The sequence below is a fragment of the Phodopus roborovskii genome, unplaced genomic scaffold (assembly GCF_943737965.1).
Source record: "Phodopus roborovskii unplaced genomic scaffold, PHOROB, whole genome shotgun sequence".
Taxonomy (NCBI): domain Eukaryota; kingdom Metazoa; phylum Chordata; class Mammalia; order Rodentia; family Cricetidae; genus Phodopus; species Phodopus roborovskii.
The window spans coordinates 4,596,104-4,623,966 of NW_026126487.1; the positions used below are offsets into that span (position 1 = coordinate 4,596,104).

The following is a 27,863-nucleotide window of genomic DNA, read 5'->3' on the forward strand; positions in this document are numbered from 1 at the left end:
TATTTTGCATTTTGATTTTATTTCATGTGAGTAACAGGATCATTATATGACAAGTAATGGACCAGTCCTTCTCCAGACTCATTGAGGAAATCGCATTACCTTCCAAGACAAATTGAATTTTTTAATGTTGAAAAGAATTTCATGAGGCTCACCCCTAAGCCCATAAAACACCAGCTAAAGCAGATTAGTGAGTAGAAATCCCTGCAGAAAGCAGCTCTACTGGGAATGAGGATAATGATTGGGGGAGAAACTTGGGAAGAGGAAATTCAGAATCACACAATGATGACTTCTAAAGAACAGAGAAAAGGAAAGGCAGAGATAGAGACAAGAGGGTTAAGGAAGAAGCAGAACTGAGTAGTGCTTCTGACGCAGACATGATCAGGGGGAGGGTATCCGTCCAAAATTCCACTCTCCGATCTTTCAATCTCTGTCCCACACTAATGTTCAAATTCAGCATCAGGTACCGCTCGTCCTGGTCGTAGACTGGCCACTGAGGCAGGCCGTCCCCATTAGGATTGCTGAAAGTGAGAGCAGATTCCAATGAGCAGGTCATCCTCAAACACCCGCCGGCAAGGAGGCCAGCTGGCTCACTTACCCGCTCCTGGCAAAGTTAGCCCAGTATTCCATCATCTTCCTGCTTAACGACTTCTCTTCCTCGGTGGCTTCCTCTGCAAATGAACACAAATCCAGCCACTTACCTACTTCACCCCGGGCTCGAGGCTACTCCCATTCAGTGAGCCTGTTCATGCCTTGGCCCCTCGCTGAATCTTTACAAGTAAGTCCTAGCTCCCATCTGCAGTTGGGGCACCACCAAAGAATCCTGGCTTCCAAACAATGCTGAATACATCTTCCTCACTGGTCTTCTCTCTAGCCATTTCCATTTGGCTGCAGGATTCTTGGGATTCATTCTCTCTCTCTCTCTCTCTCTCTCTCTCTCTCTCTCTCTCTCTCTCTCTCTCTCTCTGTCTCATTAACTGCAGCCAGTCACTGCCATCTGCTGAAGATTGATTCCAAGATGCCTCTAACAGTAATCAATTCCAAAGAGGCTGCAATCCATCTATAAAACAATGACGTTTGCTTATAGCAACTGCAAACCCTCTGCCTCATTCGCAATACCTGGCACAGGAAAAAGGCCAGGTAAATCCCATCACTTTCCTGCAGGTACGTAGCTGCCAGCTCAAAGGCAAGCACTGTTTCCAATGTCTCAGGTACATTCAAGAAGATGGGCCTGGAAATTCTATCTGTAAGTTCTATATGGTCACCTGTATGTCTGCCAAGTGGTGTTCTACACAATCATACTATATGCATTCAAGCATGTGCATATGCAATTGCATTTAAGATTGCATAAATGTAAAGTATAGGCATCCAATATTGTAGTGATGGATATTTACAGTGTCTTTTTTGGAAAAGGTAATGTTTTCATGCACACATATATTTTTGCACATGTGGATATAATTATTCAAAACGTCTACACACAGAAGAGCTAAGCTAAGGAGGACTGTATACACTGAAAATACTCATGGCCTTCTTCTAATATATGAAATTGTCTGTTTCCCAAGCCTGCTGTAATACACAAGTTAAAATGTACTGTCCTTCCCAACATGGATTTATTTAAGAAAGAATGCTTCACCAGCCAAGGGTAGCCTGCTGTTCTCCTACTGTAACTGAAACTGAGAGGCTTTCATTCATTAAATGCCATCTACACGTCTCCTTTTCCACAAGTTGTTCAGGCTTTTATTACCTTGTGGTGACATATTACTTATAATTTATTAAAGCTTGCCTGAGGATTCAGAAAGTAAAGTCACCTATAAGCCATAAAAGCCGGGCACACACACCTTTAATCCCAGCAGCCAGAAGCTAGGAGACAGTGCTACACACCTTTAGTCCTAGGACTCAGGGTTAAGAGGTAGAAAGGATCTCTGTTAGTTCAAGGCCACATTGAGCTACATGAAATTGATCCAGTCCTAAAGAGAAACAGTTCAAAGGTGATCTTAGGATCAAAGATCCTGGGTTTAAAGGTGTGTACATCACTGCCTGATCTCTATGGCTTGAGGATGACTTTGCTTCCTGAATTCTCAGGCAAGCTTTCCTAAATCATAAATAATATATCACCACATTAGCTTTCCCTTTTTATAGACTTTAGAGACTCTAGATTTCAGGGAATCTACCTCCCTAACACTAAGGCTGTTCATTGTTTCTAGTCTGGACCAGTCTGGAGAGGCCTTTCTTCACCCGAAGTGTGAGCTCTCAACTGAGTAAAAACACATATTAAGCACCCAATGTTTGCTTTAAGGCAATTGTTTAGTTTCATCCTTATAAAAACTTAAGCAGCATCTTTCTCATTATCTCTAAGATAAGGATGGATAGATCAACAAAATGACTAAACTACAGTCCACAATTATTCTCACTAACAGCTCCAACCTCTGTCAAAGACCAGGCTGGATTAGTTAAGAGTGTTCATTTCATGTTGTTTTAAACTCACTATTTTAGTGGTAGTTCCTATGTGTGATTTGCTTGTAACTTTTCAGTGTGTGTGTGTGTGTGTGTGTGTGTGTGTGTGTGTGTGTGAGAGAGAGAGAGAGAGAGAGAGAGGTGTATGCTTGTAAACTACTCAGGTGATTAAATCCCAGCCAGCCAGTCCTTACTGACTCTGGTATAGTGATGGGCTGAGTGGGGCCTTTACGTAAGCGGTGAGGAATTGGCTCTTCTCACCTCATACCACATTCCATGTTCCTGCAAGAGGATCCCACAGCTAGTTACTTACCAAACATGGCTATATCACCCTTCAGAAAGGGGCCTCCAAAGACAAAGCGGATTTCATCTGTGTGGTCGGCCTTCACAAAGGCTGGCCTTGTGTTTTCAAAGCACTGGGGTCGGTGCTGAAACTCATAAAAATAGACAGGTGCACCAGCATCTGAGAAAAAACAAAAATCATCAAACATTCACCCAAGTAAGGTAAGGCCCTGCATCCCCACCTGTCAAGTCGAGATTTACAGACCCAAGTGCAATCGCTCAGAGGCCACAAAGCCAGCCTAACTGCCTGCCCACCCTCCCTCCCTAGTTTTCTTCTTCCTCCTTCCTTCCCTCCCTCCCTTCCTTCCTCCCTCCTCCCCTCCCTTCCTCCCTTCTTTCCTTCCTTCCTTTGTTCCTTGCCCTCTATAGAAGTCTTCTCATCCCTAGTGACAAAGATGTGACAACCCTGAGCACAACCTGAGAAGGAAAGAATTCTATTCTCTAAAAAGAGAAAAACATGCATAGTGAGCCCAGATACATTGACCCTGGTTCAGATGTCTGGAGGTACACAGAGTAACTTTCTCCTTCCAAAATAACCCATATGCATGCAAACCAAAGCCCTCTGTAACAATGCACACACATACATGAGCACACACACAGGCATTTACATGCACACACACAAACCACATATACTCTTGCTCTCAATTTTTCTTCAATTATTGGCTCATTTCTCAGCAGCTATCTCAACAAGACACCATGATACATCTACTTCTGTTTCTTTCATTCCCTCTCTTTCTATTATCCTTCTACAAATAATAAAAAGCACCTATCTCAAATGTAGAATTTGAGGAGCTTTTGCAAATCTATGCATAATCATTAGCGCTCCACACAGAACATGTCCATCAACCCAACACACACACACACACACACACACACACACACACACACACACACACACACACACACTTAGAAACAACAAATACATTTTCCCCTGTGTCTTGGATTTGGAAATGATTTCTAGCATATGAAACAGAATACACAATTAGCAAAGATAATGTGAGGCAATATGCATGAAAATTTACAGTTAGTATCCAGTTATTGAACGTTATCAACAGAGCAAGACATCAGTCCTCAGAATGTCTTGCGGACCATTGCAAATACTTGCAAATCATGTCAAAAAAGCAATTATTCTGTGTAATATATATAGAATCCTTGAAACAAAAAAAAGGTAATTTTCAGTTCAAAGAAAAAAAGAGCAAAGGATTTTCACAGACATTTTGCTAAGAGACATGAAAATATTTGGAAAATATTTCACTTTTTTAACACTTGTATTTATACATACTTACATATACATGTATATACAAAGCATATATACACATACATATGGAGGGAGATCAAAAGATAAAGAGGAAGAGGAGACAGAGGGGGCAGAAGAAAAGTTGTCTAAAGGAGGGAGGGGACAAGAAGCAAATGGGGTAGGTATAGGAGATGGATATGTGGGAGGGAGAATTGATATGTATGTATGACATCTCATCTTAAGAGCCATTAGTTTTAAAAGTTCATTTTAAAATGTCTGAGAACATGGAAACACCCCTAACTTGTCTAATCATTAGGGAAATACAAGTCAACAGTGTAGCTGGGTGACACTTCACCTGTATATACATGTATGTGATAGGTATCCCTTCTGAAACTGCAGGAAGCAAGTGCTGGTGTGGCAGGGAGAGATGCTGTTCTTGTTCATTGGTGCAGAGAAGGAAAACTGACACAGCCACTGGAGAAAGTAATACGTGGTTCTTCAAAACTTAGAATGATGTGTGGTCCAGTACTCTAGCCTCTGATACAGATAGCATCTAAAAGAATGGCTATCTGTACACACATGTCAAAACAGCATTATTCACCACAATCAGAAGGTATAACCACTCAAATGACCATATATAAACGTGGCATACACAGGCAAAGAATATTCCTAAGCCCAAGAGAGGAATTCTGATATATAGTAGTAAATAGATGACCCTTCAGGCATTATACTAATAAGCTAGACAAAAGGATAAATAGTATATTATTTAATTTATAGGAGATACATTAAAATGGTTAAAGTAATAAGAGTTTTGTCATACATATTTTGCCATAATATTTTCAGTATGAAAATTATGTTGTTTAATTTCTACATTATTGAGTTTTTTGTATTTCCTCTTGTTGATTTTTGCTTGCACTCCACTGGGATGAAACTCCACTCTTTTAGATGTGTTGAGAAACCTGTGAGCAAATGTGTAGTTTATCCTGGAGGACATTACATGTTAACAAAAACAAAGTGAACTCTAATGACTGTTGTATATCATGTTCTATATGCATTGTTAGGTCTGTTTGATTTATAGTATTATTTTCATCTATTATTGCCCTCTTCATATTTTGCACAATTGTCTTGTCATTGAAATTGTGGTGTTAAGGTCTCAAACTATTATAGTAAAAGTATCCCTTCAAGCTTTTTCTGTTACCTTTATTTCACATCTTTTGTGGCTCTATTATAAGATACATATAGGTTTTTAATTCTGATATGTTTTGGTGCAGATGCCCTTTCATAAGGTCCTTCCCTGTGTCTTGTCACACTTTCAGTCTCCAGATTTATTTTGTCTGACTTATGCAGCAGGCCCAGGTCTCTTCTGGTGGCAGTCTGCACTGAATGTCTTTTCCATTATTTCTCTTTCAGTCAATGTGCACCCTTGTTTCTCAGGTGAATCTCTTCAAAAGAATATATGTCATAGTTTCTTTAATCCCTTTACAACATCTGCCTGTTAAGATGTTAGTTCATTTAATTCAAAACAATGGCTGAGAGAGGACTGACTTCCACCATCTTGCTATTTGTTTTCTGTCTCTTCTAGCAGTTTTGTTTTGTTTTGTTTTGTTTTTTTTTTTAGTTGCTCTGTTACAGCCTTCTTCTGTATTAGGATTTTCTACTGAGTCATTTTGACCCACTTTTTTACCACATATTTTTAGTTATTTTCTAAATTAATGTTTAACATTTGTAGTTCACAACTTAACTTATAATAAAGTTCAAATTAAATTTACTTTTGATAGCATAAAAACTTCATGCTGTTAAGACTAAGTTTATATCACTATACATTGTATCTTACTACCATTTACTTACTACCATTTACTTACTACGATTTACAATTGCCTATGAAATTGTCTTTAAAATTATTTAGGAAATGGGGTGCTATAAATAAAAATAAATAATGACTTCCATATTTACTTACATGTTATTTACCTGTCCATGTGGTTTTGAAATGCTTTCCGAATCTTTTTATTTCACCTTAAAATCTATAAAGGACTCCCTTCCCTTCTCTGGAAAGTTTGTTAATGATAAGTGAAAGGCCAGTGAACCAGAAAATGTCATGGTTTCTACTTCTTTTCTGAAGAACAGTTTTACTAGGTATCTAATTATTGGTTAGCAGCCTTAACTATTCCATCTCATAGCACTTGGAATATGTCATTCCCATGCTTTTTGATCACCGTCATTTCTTTAGCTAAATCCTATGGTAATCTCATTTCTGGATGACAAGTACCAAGTCTCTTCCAGTGTCCATGAAGCTCTTTTATTTTTCTTTGACTTTAGATATGATGTTTCTCTTGGTGTCTCTGAGTTTTTCCTATATGGGGGGGATTGTTTAAATTCTTAAATGCCCAACTTTCAACAACTTTAGGACATTTTGTCCATTACTTATTCTTCTTGACTTTTTTCTCTCCTATCTCTCTTGGGATCCTATTATACATAAATTTGGTTGATCAAATTGTCCCACAAGATTCCTATGCCCTGATCACCTTCCCTTATTCTCTTCTCTTTCAGATTGAGGGTCTCAAATGGTATAACTAAGTTCCTTGTTCTTTCTTTTGTGTGTTCAGAACTAGAATGGATCTCTGCATAACTTGTTCACTTCATTTGCTGTGCCTTCCCACTCTGCTCAGTTTCTTCTCATGTTTTTTCTCTAATAAATCCTATCTCTTTATAGCTAGTACTTAATGATAATGTATTCTCATGGCTTCCTTGCACATATTTAAAATAGTAGATTTTCACTGAGGCAGTGGCAATATTCCTGCCATTCCATATTTAAAATAGTTGATTTAACATTTTTGTTCAATTGTTCCCATATTTGGAGTTCCTCAAAAACAGTTTCTATTAATTTCCTTTTCCTATATGTGAGCAATACATTCTCATTTCTTTGTGTAATGTAATTTTAAAAAACAAAACAGAAACAATAACAACAAAAAGAGAACTTCTAGTGTACAAGTGACGGGATCTGATCTGTCCAACTCCTGGGTTTTGATGTTTCACTGATTGGGTGCTGTTGATTAACTTTTTTAACTGATGTTCTATACTAACTTTATAAAATTTGTATTATTTGTCCTAAGCTGCCATTGAAGACTGATTTCTGGTACCTTAGTGATCAGTTTATGATGTAATAAGTTATTGGGATTATATAAACCTCTGGAACCAGCAATCACACAAACAAAACAGAAAAAGAAAAACAGAGGAACTCACAGTCTTTTCAGTTAGACTCTGTGTGTATTTGAGCTCACATATAGAGTGTGTGTGGTATGTGTGTATATATATGTGTGCACGTGAGCAGACCCATGTGTGTGCACTCACACATCTGCATGCCATACCACTTGTGTGCAAATCAAAGAACAGTTTATTGGGTTTGTTTCTTCTGTTTTCCAGTCTGTGGACTCTGAGAATTGAACTCAGGTCCTCAGGCTTGGCAGCAAGTATCTTAACCCACTGAGTCATCTCACTGGCTTCCAGTTCTACTTACAGCTAGAAAAGAGTGGGTCTATATTCTGGACTCTCCACTATGCTCAACTATCGGACTTGTCCACTCTCCAGACAACACACAGCTATCATTATTTATTTACTTGTTTGTGTTTACTTATCTATTTATGTGTGTTTGTTTTGTAGACATTGTTTCTCTGTGTTACCCTGGCTTTCCTGGGACTCTCTCTCTCTCTGTAGACCAGGCTGGCCTCAAACTCAGAGATCTGACTCCCTCTGAAGTGCTGAAATTAAAGGAGTGTGCTTTCCTTTGTAAGTTTTTCTTTATTTTTTTGAGGAATTTATAGATGTGTACAATGAGATATGACTATCTATACCCAGTTTCCCCTCTTTCTTTCCTCAACTTCATGTCTTTTAATTTTCTAACTACTAAGTCCAGTTAGCACATGGGTGAGGTGGCATACTGGTGGAACCAGCTAGTGGCAACATCCACACAAAGTGATCCTCTCTGCCCCTGCGACTTTCCAGTGCCAGTAGCTCCTCAGTGAGGGGTTGGGCCTGCCCAGTTATCACAGATCAATGACAAGTCCTAAAATCAAGTAAATTGTATCTCCTCTAATTTTGTTACACTTTCTCAAGATTGATTTGGCCATCACTGCATTTCCATGTGAATTTTAGAGTTTGTTAATTTCTATAAAACTGTCACAAAAGAATTGAAGTTGTTTTGTATTGAGTATACAGATCAACTTTCCCCTTTTTCTTTAAACCATTGAAATTAGGCTTCCACTCTCTGATCATTCCACTAAAGTCATTGTCAAGGTCACCAGTGATCTCCTTATTGCCAAATTCAGCAGTGGGCATCTTGTCTATCATTTACAGAACTAATGCAACAGTGATCTCTCATGGCAAGCTGGCCCATCGCCTCTGTCCTTTTATGCCACTGCAGTTATCGCCATCGTACCCAGTCTATATTAATTTGTTTGTTTCGTTGCCAAATTTCCAGAAAATACAACAGAATCATGCATAAAGGAGGTCATTCATTGCTAAGTATTTGTTTCAAGAGAAGCAAAGGCAAGGGAAATGAAAGACAGGGGAGGGGAGAAAGGAATGGAGAGAGGAAGGAATAAAAGGGGAAGATTAGCTTCAAATCACCTCCCCAAGGATGTTTTCTTCTCTTCCACTTCCCCCATTACTCCTATAGCTAAGATGTTTTGAAAAGCAACCAACTCCAGAGAGAAAAGTGAAGAAATGTAATTAGTAGTCCATGTTCCTGAACTACAAAGATGGATATAGTGTTCTTCCATCATGGATATATCAAAAATATCCTCACAGTGAAGAAACCCAGGGGTGGCTCCCCAGTAGGCAGCATGAACCCCCATAGCCTCCTACCTTACTGTCTGTATCCTTGAAGGACTCACCTCTGTGATATCGTGCTGTGACCAGCCCAGGAACCACAAAGAACACATCTCCAAACAAGTCCAGTAAAGTATCTCGGATGTCAGTCATGGAATGCATACCTTGGAAGTACTCTTTAGCTACAACATGCAAATACTGGGTAGGGATATGCTGTGGATAAGAAGAGAGAGAGAGACAGACAGAGAGAGAAGAAAGAAAGAAGAGAGGGAAGAAGGAAGGGAAGAAGGGAGGGATAAAAAGAAAAAGAGAAAGAAAAGATATCATGATCATAGGAAATCCAAGTCAATAACAATGGCCAACCTGTTAATTAGCCTGTGCAGGTAGATTTGTAAATCTGTATATGTTGCCTCATTTCACACATACAGCAATTCTAGGTTGCATTAAAAATAACTCCACAGATTTGGAAGCTAAGACATAAACAGAGCAAATGGTTAGTAAAAATTGATGATGGAACCATGGTTCTTTCACAGCTCTGTATTCAAACCCATGCCCTGAGCCATGTACATTATACGCTGGTGGTGCTCAGCACAAGTGCAAATCTGGAGTCCTGTATTCCAAAGTTACTAAGAATTTCCAGATGATGGCAGAACATCACATTAAAGGGAGGGGCCTTCAGAGCAGGATGTGTTGTGTTATACACTGGACACACATCCACAAAGCTGTTCCTGCTCTTGGGACAAGCTCTGCTTCTAAGCCATTTGGTGTCTTGCAGATTCAGTCTCCCCATCTATAATTTTTAAACTGGGTTGCTCTAGCATTACATGAGAAAACAAGAAAAGATGTGATGAGGGTGTCCTTCTGTATGCTGTAAATATGTTTTCTCTGTAGTGGGATATTCACTTTGTCTCCTTCTGTGGCACTGACCACACCCATTGAGGGGTGGAGCCAGGGGTGGAAGTGACCTGAGGAACTAAGTCAGAGGAGGCACAGGAGAGTGCTCTCTTGCAAGCCACAGGGGACAGGAGGACTTGGGGGGGAATTCTTGGAAGCAGGAACCTGTTGGTGTTTACCTGTCTGTTGTGAGTTATTTCTCCCTGAATAAACATCTGTTCGGCCTAATTGTTTATCTGATCCTTATTAAACCACAATATTTCTCTTATTGGTTGATGAATAAAGCTGTTTAAGCCAATGGACAGGCAGGATTTAACCAGGTGGGGAATCCAAACAGTGATAGAGGAAGGCAGTAGGTGGAGTAAGGAAGACACCATGTAGTTGCCAAGGAAGCAAGAGACTCGGGCATTACAGCAAGAGACTCAGGCATTACTGGTAAGCAAAGACTAAATGGAGATACAAAGTCTAATAGATATGGGTTAATAATAAAGAGAGAGCTTGCCAATGAGAAGCCTGAGCCATCAGCCCAACAGTTTATAATATAAGCCTCTGTGTGTTTATTTGGGACTAAATGGCTGTGGGACTAGGCAGGACAAAAACTTCATTCTACAAGCATGCTTTCCAGCAGAGGCCTTCAATGGTTTGGTTGCTGAGAATGACTGCTAAGTGTGCCATCCAGCATTTGATGCCTCCTTTGATCCAGCTCCAGCTGCATCCAAGTCTTCTAACCTTGACTTTGCCCTGAGTACCAATGGCAGACTGGGGAAGGTCAACTTCCTTAGGATATAAGGGCCTGTCACCATGGTGACTGTTTAAAGGGGTCCAATGGTCTAGGTACTACTGGGAAATGTGTTATGCTGTGAGCCTTTATTTTGTTGCCACAGCCATGGGATTATTTCTGTAGAATTGGCAACAAAGCCACATAAGCCACATGCAGGAGTGCAGCTGAGACACACTCTTCGGAAGCTCAGATGGCTGAGGGTGTATTATTCCGGCCCAGAGTAAGAAATGGCTGCAGCAGTGTAAGTTGTAATACAAGGATGCTGTCCCTGTGGGTCATGAGATGACAAACCAGACAGGCCTGGGAGTGTCCAGAGGGGTGGAGAGGCTGTCAGTCACTACCCAATCACCAGGAGAAAGTCACAAGGCAGATGCTGGGACTTCTGGGTCAAGGCCAAGGAACTGGTCACCATTTGTGAGGCAGCTCCTGCATGCTACCAGGTTGTCTTAGAGACACTGCTCTTGCACCATCCCAGAAAACCCTGAGATTTGCCTCATGACACATTCAGCATTTGAAATGCCATTCTTCTCCAGTGCCCCTTCCCCTATGACCCAGAGCAAGGAAAATCCCCTCTATGAATAGAGAGATCCGACTGCTCTTTTTCCCTCAATCTTCAGACTCAATTCACTCCATTGGAGAGTCAAGATTCACCAGACCCTCTTCCAGACCCAAGGACTAAAGAGTTCCCTGGCCCACCCAGTCAGTCCACTCTTCATCTAGAAGAACCTTCAAATGGAAGTCCAATCACTTCCCCTTCTCTGTTTATCGGTACTTTGATTTCTTACACCTCTGGGTTATCAGGATCTTGTTGATCCTCTCTCTCAGCAGGCACCTCCTCCCTCAGCTGATCTCTCCCCATCCCCAGGTCCCAGTTGGTCCCTACAGTTCTCCCTATCCTCCCCTGGATCCTGACTCCCTGAAACTCTTTCTCCCTGCAGAGAGCTACCTTGATCCTCCTGTGGACATCCCAGGCCATGGGCTCTCATCTGCTTGGCTTCATGTGACAGTCGTGATCATGTCTGCCCACCCCACATTGTATCTCATCACCCGAGGAAGCTTTAGCATATTTGGTCTCAGTAAACAGATGTGGTATGAGTCAATAAAAGCAATGAACATGGCCTTGAGATTATGCTATATAGAAGTTGTTGTATGAAGAAAGACGATGGAAGGAAGGAAAGAAATAAATTTACCTTCACACCTTAGTGCCTAGAGTAGGATCTGATGCTACTATGTTTCTAAAATATGAAATGCTTCACAAATAAATAGATAAGTGTGTGACTGTTATTGCTGGAACTTAACACAATGTGTAATGGCCTTGTAGCAAATATAGGATTTTAACCCCCTGTATGTTTCATAACTCATAACTTTTCAAATTATACTTAGCTAATTCAGTATTTGTGTTGGTTTACAACATTCTTGGGGGGGGCAATAAAATACACACCAATACTTCCCAAAGACAGATTAATAATGCCATAAAGAAAATTAATACATAGAAGCAAAAAGGCTCAGTGGCCACAGATCACATTTGGCTAATATGAGCGTTACCAAAAGCCTTCAGGATTTTAGAGTTCTTTGGACTTAAGACTATGAAATTTTTGTTCAAGTGAATGACTGTCTGGAGAGCCACACCACCCAGAGTCACTTACCAGAAAAACGTGTATCAAGTTAAGAGCGACAGTCTCATTGGAGCCGAGGAGAATCTCAGGGGTGTCCCTCTGTGGAAATAAGCAGGGTGTTCTCTGTGAACCATCAGGCCCATCGCTTGAAAAACAAAGGCTAAATACATAGACTCTACACACCACTGTCTAGGACACATGGGCACCACTCTCACCCTCTGAACGTTCATTTCTTTAACTATAAAGTAGAAGAGGTGAGACCTGTTAGCAAGTTCCCATTTAGGTGGTGTGCCAGGTATGTGAAAGGCACTCTGGGGAACGGTCACAATGTTTATGGTCATTGATTCCTTTATTTATCACCTCCTTACCCTTCAAGTTTAAAATGAAGAGGTCTAGGTAAATGAGTTTTGACATCAGAATGAGTTTTCCCTCCCCTCTAAACTTCTAAAGCAAATGAAAAGCTTCTTAAACCCCAGAGTCCAGAAAGCATCCCTCCATGCTCACCCACCTTTTGTTCAATCATCCCTCCTCAGAGGGCTTAGCCCCATCGTCCTCTGAGACCCCTAGAGAAGATTTCTTCCCACCACATTCTGCATTGCTCTGAACATGCTCTGAAATGCATCTGTGAATTATGCACACTCTCTGTATGCCCTGGAGAGTGTGACTTTACAGGATGCAGGAACCTATGAGTGTCCCCTATTGATGGTTTGGCATTTCTAAGGTGTGTGACTTCTCTGCATCCTATAATCCCACAGTAGATGCAAATTCTTTTCAGAAGTCAGAATGCCAGGGACAAGACCAGGTATAAAATATTTGAAGGAGTTATGTTTCCAAAACCTATCTGAAATAGTAACTGTAGTTATTTGAAATAATCACTTGTAGTTTTTGTGTTTGTTTGGTTTTTTGTTTGTTTGTTTGGTTGGTTTTGGGTTTTGTTTTTTGGTGTTTTTTTTTTTTTTTTTTTTTTTTTAGTAAAGACAAATAGATCCAACTCTCTCCTCTTCATACAGTTACTTCTTTTGCAATATATCTGTATAAGGAGCAAGGTTCATGCACTGGAAGTTTCATCCCCATTATAAATGTGTTGTGCAAAGTTGAATCTCTATGAGGTAGGACCTAGGCAGAAGTGACTAGGTCAAAGGAGTACCATCCTTTGAAGAGATTAATGTAGTTCTCCTAAGACCTGAGCAGTTTTCAAGAGTAAGTTGTCATAAAGTAGTGCCACCTCTTTATGCTGGGCCCCTTCTACATGTAGCCTTTTCCCTTTCTACTTTTCCAACACGTTGTGACATAGCCTGTGAAGTCATCTCCAAATGCTGTTACCATACCGTTTTTACTGTCTATTGGCCTGAATCACAAGCAAAATAAACCTCTTTAACTTAAAATTCCCCACATACAAGTGCTATGTTTTAATGACATTAAACAGACTGAGACACCTTCTTCTAGTCAGTGGGAAAATTATTGCTGCAGGAAGAGTGATAGGTCCCTACCCTTACCACAGGGCTAATCATCTATGGAGGCAAACAGTTGCCTTGCTGTTGAGGGAGAGGCAGGGAGGAAAGACAGAATTCTTACCATGGGCAATATGTAGCCACACTCTTGGTTATTGACTCCAATGATAGAAGGGACTGCTTTAAATGTCTTTTGAGACAATAGTTCTAGCGGTTCATCAGGAAAGAAAGAACCATCAACTACTCGAGTGAATGACTTTGTTTTCTGCAAGAAAGAGAGGAAAAACAACTGTTGTTTCTGTTTATAAAATCTATTGTCCCCAGAAGTTCAAATGCATCTGGAAAGAGGAAAAACAAAACACTGGTGACCCAGCCAAATGCATTAGTTCTGACCTGTCTTCTTACTTGCTCAAGGGAAAAAAATTCTCATCTGCCAAATAAATAAAACAACAATAATACTATCAACTAGAGAAAAATAATAGCCTAACACAGTGGTCCTCAAAAGGGTTCATAGACCAGCATTATCAATGTCATCTGGAAATTTATTAGATGTAAAAGTTCAGGTTTGCTGAACACTTGAAAGCAGTCTAATTGGGGTTGCCTCCAGATGATACTGATGCCTGCTCAAGTTTGAGAATGTCTGACCAAAGCGGGGAGGGGAGGAGTAGCCAGGATGATGAAGGAAGTGGGTACAAACCCTTTCCTGTGCCTTTTTTATGTGTGTGTGTGTGTGTGTGTGTGTGTGTGTGTGTGTGTGTGTGTTGAAGTCTCTGTGTGTGTGTGTGTGTGTGTGTGTGTATGAGAGAGAGAGAGAGAGAGAGAGAGAGAGAGAGATGAGGAGATGAGGAGATGAGGAGATGAGGGAAAATGTGGCATAAACATACCACAGTGTCTGTGTGTAGGCCAGAGAACACCTGTGTTGAATTCTCTCCTTTCGCCTTTAGGTGGGTTCTTAACATGGAACTGGGATCATCAGGCTTATGCAGAACATGCTTTTCTTGGAGCTATCTCACCAGCCCTGATCATGCTTTCTTTTTTAGGTTCCTGTGTAAGGAACTGGGCAGAAGGGGCCATGCAAGAGCTTACAACCATGGGTCACCATTACCAAGTTTATAGACACAGGCATTTGAGTCCTATAGCTAACAACCTAAATAATTCAAGAACTAGCAGAAAGTCTCAAAACTGGAAGATCCTTAAAATCTATCCAGTCCAATTAGTCATCTAATGATGGTAATTCTCTAGACAGATTAAATACTTATAGTAATAGACATATCTACTAATATTTTAGAATATTCTGCTACAATAACAATGACAACAACAAAAATTACTTCCAATTAGAACTCACAGCTCTTGATCCTGACTTTAGCTTTTGGGGTCATGTGGCACAAAAGCATGGCCCTTTTCTCAGGGTGATGCCTTCAATGTTTAAGCAATAACCCAGGCTGAGCAATGTCCCTATCCCACAGTAAGTCACTTGTAAGAGTCCTAAACCCCACATCACTCAGATGTTGCCATGAATCACCAACCCCCCTCTCTCTTGTTGATGTCTAAAACAAAACAAATAAAAGAGAATGTTTGACCTCTCCGTCTTCTGAGTTACCTACTCTCAGCTTTTCCCATCTCTTCTCACCTTGCCAAGGCTCAACAACTCCAAGGAAGACATTTTCCTGAGGCACCACAGCAAAGTCTGGGAGTCCGATACATCCGCACCACAGACATCTGCAACCACCTGCAACTGTTTACAGAGAAGGCAGGCAGACAGTGGTACTGAAAGCATCCAGGGGGATGAAAACCTGAAAAGTGGCCTATGTAGCCACAGGTGGTTCTTCTTTGTGAAGTCCAGCATGTCCACTGCCTCTCTGTGGGTCCACGATGCTACACTGAGGTTAGACTGGTGTTATCGTGACTCTAATGGCTGCCAGAGCTGGGGATAATCGGTCGTCAGTCTATGGCCATGGATTTGGCTCAAAGTTTTTTCCTAGTCACAGATATATCAGTCCTGTGGACTTAGCTACAATATCCCAAGATTCTGTTGTTGGAGTGCTAAGTGGAGCTGGACCCTCAAGAGTGAAAGAGAGCTTTGCAAGCTCCAGTTTTCGGCTGAGGCACACCTTTCGATTAGCACTGAGTTTATCTGCACTGATTAAACTTCAGCTCCACGCGTGGTCAGGAAACCCCAGGGGTCTTTTCTCTATCTTTAAAGATACTTACTCCTGTTTTCATTTCAATTATAATTTAATATTTGCCTCTATTTACTTTTTCTCTAATTTAAGGCACAAGTACTACCTTCTCCAGGACATACCTTCCAACCACTGCAGTCCCATAAGGCCCTTCTTCTCCTGATTTCATACCAGCCCAATGTTCCCCACCTTTGCTACCCAGGCCACAGCTAGGCAACTTTTGCCCACCATCAAGCTTTCCCTATTTGTAGAACTTGTCCATTTGCAATTGCCCTTAAGCTTTTGGGAGTCATGAGTTCTTTGAGGATTCAAAGTAAGTTGCATACATATCCAACATATACATTCTACATGTGACAGAAGGTCATTCAAGTACCACCTTCCACACCAGTTCTCAGACTCCAGCTAAAGTTCTCCATAACAAGAAGAGCCTGTCTTCTCTAGCTAAGGATATGCTTTCTCCACTGATGAAGCTATGAGTTCTAATGCACTACTGAGAAACTATGGGCACTCAATAAACACTTTGGGGGTGAATAAATGAATGCACAAGCTAAAAGTAGCTTTGTATTGAGCATTACCAAAATCAGTATTCATCTATACTAAAGCTAATTCACAATTTTATGGCCCTGTTTAAACTTTGCAGGGCTGCTACTTTCTACATTGTGTTTAAGAAAATGTACCATATAAGCTCAATGATGTGGCTCACGAGTGTAGTCCCATATATTCTATAGACTGAGACAGAAGTGTCTCTTCAGCCCAGAAATTTGAGATCAGCCTGGGCAACATAGTGAGATATCCACCTCAAGAAAAGGAAGGTAGGGAAGGTAGGGAAGGAGGGAGGGAGGAATGAAGGGAGGGAGGGTGGGAGGGAGGGACAGAAGGACAGAGGAAAATAAAAATGACAATGTAACCATTCAAATAAATAATTCCCAGGGGATGACAAGTACCAGGGCATGCCCCCTACCTCATCCCCTAAACCCCATTAGTCACTCCATCTGCCCCAAAAAGCTGGAAGCAGCCCACAGGATCTTTCTTAACATTGCACTCTAGGATAGCGTAAAATATGGCAGGCACAGAAGACTAACTACACAGATTCCTGAGAAAAGCTGAAACTATTTTGTGTCTCCATAAAAATGACTTAAGAAATATAATGCATATATATGCAAACCCACACATAGTAATGTTGTTTTGTGTAGCTGGATGACTTTCCTCTATGACAGTGGTTCTCAACCTTCCTAATGCTGAGACCCTTTAATACAGTTCCGTGCATTGTGGGGACCCCCAACCATAAAAATAACATATTTTTGTTGCTACTTCATAACTATAATTTTGCTACTATTAAAAATCATATTGTAAATATCTCTGTTATCTGGTAGTCTTAGTCAACCCCTGTGAAAGAGTCAGTAGAACCTGGGGGTTGAGGCCCATGGGTTGCAAACCACTGCTCTATGACTGGCATGTATATAAACACCCTTGGGCTCAATAATAATACTGTGCTGTGCAGTTGAACCCTTTCCTGTTGAATAGACCTCCCATACAGGTGCAAGATGGCCACTGGACTAGCATGAGGTTCTTTGGACATGATCAGTGAGAAAAATCTAAGTATATGATGAGAAGCTGGCAGCCTGTGGGCTTCTGGGAACTAAAGAGAGATGTGAGCAGTGTACCTACATCAGTTTTCAGCTCAGCATCAAGGGTCCTCGGGCTTGGAATGATGGCCACTCCACTCTCCATGATGGCTCTGTGGAATAAGCCCTTGCTCAAAGGAGATATAACCTAGAAAGAGAATGTAGCCAACAGCAGTCATCCCAGAGCCACACCCATCAAGAATGCCACCAATTCCTTCCTTAAAAGCACCATCCTAGGAAGCCTCTTTTGTTATCTAAGCTTTTGTCTGAAGAGCCCTGCTTGGAAGTTCAAGGATTAGATATAGAGGCTTGAATGAGTTATTTATTTATTTATTTTCTGCTTTTAAGACAGGATCTTACTCTGTAGCCCAGGCTTGCTCCATTCTTCTGCCTCAACCTCCAAGTGCCAGGATTACAGGCATATACCCCCATAACTGGCTTTAGGAACACAGTCAGCTGGTCTTACATGGTTTCTAGTGCCTTTACTCTATTGCTACTGTCAAGTCACTTAATATTTCCAAGCATCAATTTATTACTCAAAACCCCTGTAGTAAAAATTGAATCTGCCATAGATATTTTTATTTAGAGTAGGAGAAGTAATGATTATGAGTGTTCACTCAGTACCTGGTCAATTTCACTCATGAAGAACAATCCTTGAAAAAAAAAAAAAAAAAAAAAAAAAAATATATATATATATATATATCTTGAGTAGTGTTGTGCACAGCAGAAACCCTCTTAACTCACTATTATGTAACTGATCTATGATTAGCATGCTAACTTATATGAGAGAATTCAACCACTTGGGGACAGTCATTCTCTAGTTTATTCGAGCATTTCTATTCCCTACCAGTCTTGTGCCAAGAATCAAGTATGTTATTCCCAAAGTTGTATTGTGGGCCGCACTTGTTACTGTGGTAACACAATCAAGTGAATATAATGTGAACCAGTGGACTTCACATGTGAAAAGAAAGTATTGTGTCTAGGAAAAAACTGAAAAAGATGGGTGGCTGAAGAGTATTGCTGTCAAATTTGTTGTGGAGAACAGTGAAATCTTTGAGAGAAAACTACAAAAAAATATCTTCTATACTGTCATAATGGTTTAAGAGTGGTTTTCTACAAGCTACTTTGTAGATATGTTTAAATATGGGTGCTGAGTATAAAAAAAAATTCTCAAAAACTATGCTCAAAGGTAGTGAGTTCTGAAGAACTATACAAAAGGATGGACGTCCAAACTCTGGACAGCAGACCAGCTCTAAAAGGACAATGCCTGCATCCAGCTCTCTGTGAGGCATGAGCACTCCATGAGTGCATCTACCCATCTTTCATTATTCATGCTTTAGCTGAGTTTTTCTAGTGACCAACGTTATGGTTTGTGTGACACCTCCACTACCACAGAAGGTCCAAGTGCTAGATGTTTGGCCTCCAGGATGGCACTATTGGAAAATAATGTGAAATCTTTAAGAGGTAGGCTAAGAGGGGACCTGGCCTTGGAAAGGACTCAAGTAGTTCCCAGGAGAGGATGGTAATAAAATGAGCAGTTCCAAATGCAGGTAACTCTCTGCTTACTGGTTCAAGATGTTGTGTATGTGTGTGTGTGTGTGTGTGTGTGTGTGTGTCTACTATAAACAAGTGCTGAGAAGTCCTGATGACTACATTATATGTGTTCAACTCTACAAACACAGGGATTTTCCCCTTCAAGTTATCACTCACTGTGTAACCTTAAGAATTCTTCTAAACTCTCCTGGTAACTTTTGTCTTGTTCATGAAGTGAGACTGTGTCCCAGACTAACAACTTATCTATGAGTAATGTGTATTTTTTAAATGTGTATTCTACTTCAGTAAACTACTCCATATCCATATGGCTATAAGCAGCACAAACTGAATTCAGTGGGTTATAAAAATAAAGAAGAACATGAAGCTGGGAGAGGTAGAATTTGGAGGGATTTAGGGGAAGATTGAGGGGATGGATATGATTTAAATACATTGTATGCGTGCATGAAACACTTAAAGAATTAACAAAAGTTTCATTTTAACCCCAAGGAAATGAAAATGTTGTATTATGCAACACAAAAGCAGCAACCAAATGCAGGTGATGTCTTGTTTCTATGCCTATAACCACCCTAGCCAAGTCACAAAGCAGAAAACTCACAAGGCTAGAAATACTTATGGCTCCCGCTGAGCCACCAAAGATGGTCACGGAGTCAGGGTTTCCACCGAAGAACTTGATGTTCTCTTGGACCCATAGCAGAGCAGCCAGCTGGTCCTGGAAGGCCCAGTTCCCAGGGGCATTCTGGTCCCGTGTACTAGGGGTAAGAGGCAGAGTGGAAGTTAGCTGGTTACATGCCCTGCAGGCCACAGTTCTCGGTCAGGTGTGAATTGGCAGGACATTGAGAACCAGAGCCCTACAGGAGCTGAGGACAGCAGGCTTAGCCCTCACATTCTTGGATTTCCTCAAGAATGGTAGAACAACTCCAGAGAAGTACACATGCAATATGGTATGTCTAATGTTAGGGTGTTCTTGGCTCTCCTTAACCCGTGGATCCCATAAATCCTGCTGCTAAGAGTTACCTGTGCCAGTTAAGCCAGGCTTCCTTAGACAAAGACAATCCAGTGAATTGCCTAGTTATTAACAATAACAGCCGTGCCCACCACAGCAGGTGTGTCCAACATGGCTCCAAGAAGTGTGTGGCTAATACTCCTACAACCTTCACAGCCTTTGAGATAGATGGACATTGCCCTCTCTGCCTCCCTGGGTTTTCTCTGCCCTGCTACCGAAAGGTTGACATCTAAAAACTGTGTCACCTGGGCTTTAGCAGGTGCCATTGGCAGGAGGTACTGAGAGCTGAGAGGGGAGAAAGACTGGGCTATACATACCACTACCCCATGCTCACTCCATGCTAGACAGACAGGTAAGGAATTAACAAACTACCCCAGTGGACACAGCTCTTTTTAGTTGCATCTGTGAGCATACCATCAGGGTACGCATCTCATTTAAACAGACTAGGAAATTCAGGCATAGAGATCTTCTTGCCTGAAAGATCTAGAAAGAATTCATTGATTCTGGTCTCAAAATTCATACTCCTAATCATACCGCATCTCACAAAGTTGTGTGTCTCCCAGAATTATTGAGCAATTCATTGAAAATAGCAGATAACCAAAAAAAAAAAAAATGCCCTGGAACCCATAACTGCCATGTGGTACACATTCACACATTCTGAGTGAGAAATCTCAGGATCCTATCCCCTCCATCCTCCAGTTCCCCATCCTGTTCCTCCTTCTACATCCTTGTGTCAGTTTGTAACCATGCTGGCGAAAACTAACTTCTAACTCCAAACTCTGTCAATTTAACCTTCATTCCATGGTGGGTTCCACAATGGTCCCCATTCCTCCCTCAAGGTGAGAAGAACCTCACCACAATCATTAAGACCTCTAGCTGAAGCTCAGAATTCATTGCCTGCTTATCCATTATCTGGGTGACCTTGGGCCAGTCAAGGGCAACAAAGATATCTGATCCATGGGACTGCTAGAGATATAGATACCAGGCACAGTGTGCTCCATTTGCTACCTCTTGGTTTTTTTGTTTTTTTTTTTTTTTTATGACAGCCCTGTGTAGATTCAGTAAGACAGCAGCAGCCTCCTTACTGACCTACCATTTATTAATGGACAGCCATCAAGCATGGTCTAGCCTCCAGTCTCTTCCAAAGCACACTTCTAGTGCACATCTCTGAGCAGGACAATTGGAGGACCCTCAGTCTTTAGAAGATAAAGTTCCAAATTCCATGAACACTGTGGCATTCAGCTCCCTGCCCAATCAGGCCTTTCAGACTCACACAATTGCAGGTCAAACCACTGGGCACATTTCTGCCCCTGTCTCCGTTGCAGCCCAGTGTGCCTTGTGAATGATTGCCTTCTGCCCAGGAGTATGTGAACAGAAGTAATGAGTGCCATCTTCAGGCTGACTGAGGAACATGTCCCTTGTGTGGCACAACTATACTTTCTTCATTGCTGGCCAAATTCAGATCCAGATAAATGGCATCAGAACCAGAAGGCTCCCGGGGCACTGGTTAACCACACGCAAAGATATCTGTCCATTGGGGGCACAGCTTGGACTGTCCTTGATGAGACAAAGGTCTTTTTAAACTGCTAGGATTTGAGGGGTTTTATGTTACTGTGCTAAATTGTCTAGCTAATTAGGACCTAATTTACTCACTGAAGGTTCCTTCCTCCTAAGATAGCTGGCCACTGGCCACAGCTACTTTATAGCTTCCTTTTGTGGTCTGGAGTGTCATTCAACAGAAGAGACTCACTTGAAGAAGCCAAATATCCCTAGGCGGTACTGAATGGTCACAATTAACACGTCCTCATAGGCAGCCAGGGCAGACCCATCAAAGATGGAGGCTGAGCCAGTCTCAAAGCCACCCCCTGGTATCCACACCATGACCTGAGGAGACAGAACAACTCCAGTCAATACCTTCCAGTGCTTGTTGGATTGTTTTTTTTTTTGGGGGGGGGGTTTGTTTTGTTTGTTGTTTTTGGTTTTGCTATGTTTTTAGTTTTGGTTTGTTGTTTGTTGTTGAGGAAAACATAAATGCCTTACTCTTTTTCAAAAGCAGGCTTTAAGGTCTTATTTTTTTTTTAATAAGGCCCAGGGTTAAGGAAATACACTCTGGACTCTGAGTAAGAAGATGATTTGATTAGGTGGGTGAACATTGACAGGCTACTCAACCTGTCTGGGAATTGTTTTTGTTTCTGTTTTTCCTCATGTAAGAGTTGTGAAAAGTACAAAAATATCACCTAGGAGGTTATTGTGAGGTCCAAATAAGAGTCTACAGCTAAAGCTTTAGAAGAGTGTTTGCGCTATTCAAGTTGGAGACTGGCAACTGAAGCTTGTTGAGCATGTGGCCCATAGGAAGACAGAAACCATTGCAAGACTCATATAAAAGCAAAAACTGTGCCATTAAAACTGTCAACTTCACAAGCTCTAGAGAAGTCTTTCTCAACCTGTGGGTCTCAACCATCTGGGGATTGATTGAATGACCCTTGCACAGAGGTCAACTAAGACCATGGGAAGACACAGATATTTATGTTACAATTCACAACAGTAGCAAAATTGCAGTTATAAAGTAGCAAAGAAAATAATTTTTATGGCTGTGGTCACAACATGAGGAACTGTATCAAAGGGTCACAGTGTTAGGAAGACTGAGAACAACTAACTGGTCTAGAGTCACCTAGGAGATATGCTTGGAGGAGAGCATGTGAGGGATTGTCTAGATTAGCCTCTGGGTGTAGTTGTGAAAGACTAGCTACATTAGAATAGCTGATGTAAAAAGACTCATCCGAATATGGGCCTAGAGTCCTGAACTAATGGAAGCAAGCCAGGTGATCCTCAGCATTCTTGCCTCTGGTTCCTGGCTGTGGATCCAGTGTGAGCAGTTGCTGCAGTCTTCTGGGGCTTCTCTGCCATGATAGACTGAACCCTGGAACTGTGAACTGTACCAATCCTTTCTCCCTAAAGTTGCTTTGGCCTGGGTAGTCTATCACAGTGATATGACAAATTACTAAGACATCAGCTAAAGAGGTTTCTTCGCTTGGGTCAGGAAAAGAGAAGAGAGCCATGAAGGGAAAGCACTGGCTCTATCCAACACAGAGAAAGCACTCCTTGTGCCTCAACTTCCCCATCTGCAAAATGAGCTCAACTGTTCTTACACACTTTGTTAAATGACACAGTCCCCAGTGCCTAGCACACAGTACATACTTGTCAAACGCTACTGCCTGATACCGAAGAAAGGCTCTCTCACTAGGGAGGCATAGGGAGAGAGGATGCTGAAAGAAAGGGTGTGGGTAAAATGCAGGTCATAAAAGCTTTCCTTCATTCATCTACAGGGTTCCTTATATTCTTAAATGCAGTACTTGACTGTCTTGATTAGGTAAGAAAAGATAATTATTCAAATATACTCTTTTAAGGGGGGGTCTCAAACCCAAAACACAATCAGAATCCTTTTAAAGTTTATCTTTTCTAAGTTTCACAGACAATTTTAATACTTACCAGAGGGGGGGGGGAGACAAAAGGAAGCAAAATTTGAAAATTAAATCATGACCACTGAAATATCCAACAGAGATAATGACAGGGGACAGCTATCATTATGATTTTTAAAAAACAAGTTATTATGTGATGAAAACTTCCCTTACTCATAAGAGGCTCAGTCTAATTCTAGATGCCCCCATGCCCTTCTGGTGGCCTAGGCCTGCTAGTAGATGCCCAGTGCAGCAGACAGCCTTACCGGGAGACTGGAACCATTGTTGGCATGAGCTGGTGCATAAATGTTGAGATACAGACAGTCTTCTGAGACTCCAAATTTAGGGTAATGCACTTTGAGCATTCTTTGATAGACGGAGAGCCACTCTGGGTCCTGAAAGCACCTGGAGGAGAGAGGAGGAAGAGAGAGAGAGAGAGAGAGAGAGAGAGAGAGAGAGAGAGAGAGGCAGAGAGACATACACACAGAGAGAGACAGAGAGATGGAGACAGAGACAGAGAGACAGACAGAGGGAGGCAGAGAGAGAAGGAGGCAGAGAGACATACACAGAGAGAGAGACAGAGAGAGAGAATCTCTTCACAATCTATGCCAACATGCCTTCCTGGGAGGGGCCGGTTCTTGGGACTGAGGCAAGTCTCAACCATCCCTTCTGAGCCAAGAGGCATGTCAGAACTATTGGTACAGAATCTGACTGCCCCCTGGCCTCTTATTCCAGAAACAAGCAAACTAACAAATAATTGCCTTTTATTTAGTTCCTGGATAAGAAAGCTCATTTTCCAAAATAATAGTGTCACTAACCCCAAAGACATTCCCTGTCTATACCTATCACTGAGTTGCATCGTGAAGGTTAACTCCCACAAGTCTCTCTTCTACAGTCAGAGAAGCAAAGGGATCTTCCTTCAGCCTCTATACCAGGAGCCCAGATAGATATCTGAGGAATCCTGCACCCCAGATTTGTGCAAGCTCCCCCGATGGATTATTTCCTTCAATATGTTCTGGCTCATCATCATCCCTTTCTTTCAGATTCCGTCCAAATACCCCTCCTCCAAGAAGCCTTCAGATTTCTCCAAGTGACCATAGCCCTTCTTCAGAAACACCCCAGCATGTGCATTATGCCCTAGAACTTGCCCCAGGCTTACACATAACAAATTATTATCTTCTCTAACCTAACTATTAGCAGCTAAAAAATCTCTGAGTCTAAATTAATCCCTTCTGCACCTCATAGGCCCTAGCACAGAGCCTGACACATACTAAGAATGAGAACATACTACATTTGATCTTAGCCAAAGGGCTAATGGGCCATTTGAGTGAAACTGTATGTATGGATGCTCCTGCTATACATAAGTGCTCAGTTATTATTAGTTGTTTTCTTGATAGACGAGTAGACACTAGCGAACGGTGAGAAACCACCACTGGGATATGTTCTTTCTTGAGTGTTTATGCTCCTGGGTCCTTTGTATGTTGTCTTTCATAAATTCAGGCCTCATTGCTATCCACAAAGGCATACCTGACCTTTCCTTAAAGCTGGGCCGGGTGGTTCTCTGCTTTCTCAGTTGCCTTCTCTGACCCTTGGTGGTTTCCTTGGCTCCTTACATTTTAATCATCAATTATTTGTCTCTGTCCTCCATCGTTCATGGTCTACATGCTCCTTGAGAGAAACTGTGCTGACAATCCCCAATACACAATGATCTTTCATTTTTCTTAACTTTATAATGTGAAAAATACATATGTATTCCACAGAAACCAGGCTTCAAATGCTGAATTTTGATGTTTAGCTGAGTGAGTTTCATGTTGGCCAGTACTCAAGACGCTCAGTTGTGTAGGTGAATGGCCAAAGTGTCACAGGGACACATGTATTATATGATTGGAGGTTGATGTATGATAGTATAGGTAAGGTAGGTGAAGTAAATATACTTTCAATTTACAATGTCTTAGGATGTATTCCCATTGTAAACTGAAGAATCTCATTAGTTCACTGTAGAACTTTCCAAGTCTTAACGATATCCTATTCTAGTGTTGGTTCTGAATGAGTTGAATAAATAAGTGAATTAATAAACATAAGCAAACAACTAACTAATGAGTTTCTTCATACTATTTTTTTGGTCCATATGTGAACCACATGAAATTATCTTTGGGGGTATAGGGAATGTCCTGGTACCAAATACTCCTTTAGCCCCATGTGACCCAACCTAAGGACTTCTGGAAACCAGAATTGGACATCTCTGGAGAACTTCAAGTCTTCTTGCCCCACAAAATGTTCTATCACTCTTCCATAATTAACATGGTAACTGGTTACCCACTTAGCCTTGGAACTCTTCACTGGCAGAAGCTACTTACCTTCCTTGTGTCACTGAGGCATCTGTGATAGTTAACCTTCACTGTCAATTTCACTGGATCAGGAATCACCTAGAAGATGCTCCTCTGGGAGGATCTACCCTAAATGTAACCTATGGGCTGAGATCTCACAGTGAAGGAAAAGGGAGAAAATAGCAGAAGCACAGCCTACTCTCTACTTCTTTGTCTGTCCAGATGTGAGGAGCCCCAGCTATTGTCACCTGCCACCACAGACCCTGTTACAATGGTAGCACCTGCTCAAACTATGGGCCAATAACAGTCCTTCCCTTCAATCATTTTCAGACAAAATTTGGTCACAAAGAATAGAAAATGGACTAATACAGCAGCCATGTTGTCATTACACAGGCATTTATGGAGTGCCCCTGTGGGCCCAGCCTTGCATTAAGCCCAATGGAGACTAGGAGAGTTAAGCACACACACACACACACACACACACACACACACACACACACACACACTGTGGTTTTTCTCTCTGAATCCCTCATCCAGACTAACTATAAAGGTCAGCCCATGGCGAAAGTCACACAGAAACACCAGGAAAGTTTCTTTGAAAGATGCAGGAGGCCATCACAGTACTTCCACAGAGATTTCAGATCATTCAGAGTCTTGGGCCCAGCCTAAGGTTTCTGATTTGTGGTGTTTAGAAGAGGCTAGGGGACACATTCATTTCTAACAAGTCTCCAACAGTTCTGCTGAGCAGTCAGTGTGGGAACCCTGAGACAGGAAAATACTCACCCACCCCCATGTCTATTTTTCCTCCCCTCTGCCCCTGGCCTTCATGACCTATATTCCCCCTCAGCCACCTCCCCAGTCCCCAGAAACACAGGCCACCTGTAACTTACAATTTGGGATATGTGGTGGCCTCTCGCAAGTCATGCCAGGGGCTTGCAGGCCGTGGATTAGAAAATCTCAGATCTCCGAGAGGGGGTGCAGCAAAAGGGATCCCCAGGAACACATTCACAGGGTTGAGGCTTCCCAGCACAGTGACTTGCTTCCCCTTTACCCATCCCAGCCTGGTATACCTAGTTGGTTCTTCAGTCACAGACCCTGAGGAGACACAAGGGAGGACTGAAGAACAGGCTAGAAAGAGAGAAACCATCAGCCACTGTGCAGCTCCCTTTGAGAACATTCATTCTTTACCCAGAAGCCACAGTAGCTGGGACCTTCCCTTTGAATCAAGGTCCTCTCTTTCCAGGATTGTTTGAGAAGCCACTACCATGGGGGCCTGCCTCAGTTGCTCCTGAGAGCCCACTACCACACCAAAGAATGTTTCTTCTACACCACAGCTGTCCCCATCTTTGGATCTCTGTGGATGCCTGGATCCTGGCTTTGTGCTGAGAATGTAAATGGCAAGAGTACCGCAGACCACAAAACCACCAGGTGTCAGTCACTCCTACACTTACTGGATGGTGATTTGTTTTTTACAAACTAAATAAATTTAAATTTTAGACTAAATTGCTCCTGAGCAATAGTATCTATAGACTTGTTGTTTGGATAAGTTAGGTAGCTGCTTTGGTTACATGCAGTGCTTTGGGTGACTAGGCATGCAAACATCTTGGGTTTTACACAGAATGTGAAACCTTGAATTACTTACTTAGCAGGACCCAGGAGTTTTGACATTATCTTTTCTGTCACTTATGCAAGTCCTGTCTTCATAGCCAACACCACAGAGCACAAGCTCCAGTCTGGTGTCTTTCCTTACAGGGTGTGAGTAACCCCAAGGACAGAGTCAATTCCTTTTGACTCTGCCTCTGAGAAGGAGGCTTTGACTCCAAACTTTCAACAGCACTGGAGACTGAAGCCCCAATGGATCTACGAATCCTACAATGGGCTCCCAAAGACCTCGGGGAAATACATTCATTTCCCCTAGTAGACAATCCTACCCTTTTCCCTCATAACCCACTGGCTGTCTCACCCCTGACGGTGGCTGCAAAGATCCAAATGACCCAGATTAGGGCCTGTCCTGGGTGCACCCAATCCCCACTCATCTGGTTGGCCTGCCTGAACTGTCTGGATATCCACAGCTGCTGCTGGCCTCAGAGAACTTCAGTCAGGGATCAGAAAGTGCTTCC

General features: G+C 41.8%; 1 protein-coding gene across 1 annotated transcript; it reads right to left on the reverse strand.

Moving 5' to 3' along the window:
- Ces5a (carboxylesterase 5A) lies at positions 1-27,863 on the reverse strand. Its single transcript, XM_051195150.1, has 13 exons — positions 27,707-27,863; positions 26,634-26,838; positions 23,683-23,821; positions 21,709-21,842; positions 19,551-19,704; positions 17,445-17,549; positions 15,227-15,331; positions 13,721-13,861; positions 12,176-12,244; positions 8,920-9,067; positions 2,765-2,914; positions 596-668; positions 1-518 (listed from the first exon to the last, which is right to left on the reverse strand). The coding sequence occupies exons 1-13, from the start codon at positions 27,777-27,779 to the stop codon at positions 290-292; spliced, it is 1,725 nt and encodes a 574-aa protein (XP_051051107.1). The 5' UTR covers positions 27,780-27,863; the 3' UTR covers positions 1-289.

Excerpts from the sequence above, each read along its gene's own strand:
- Ces5a (XM_051195150.1), bottom strand. The coding sequence starts at position 27,779 with ATGAGTGGGGATTGGGTGCACCCAGGACAGGCCCTAATCTGGGTCATT. Across the intron at positions 15,332-17,444 it reads ATGCTGAGCTGAAAACTGAT|TTGCAGGTGGTTGCAGATGT; the intron begins GTAGGTACACTG and ends CTCTGTAAACAG. Across the intron at positions 519-595 it reads GCTAACTTTGCCAGGAGCGG|CAATCCTAATGGGGACGGCC; the intron begins GTAAGTGAGCCA and ends TCTCACTTTCAG.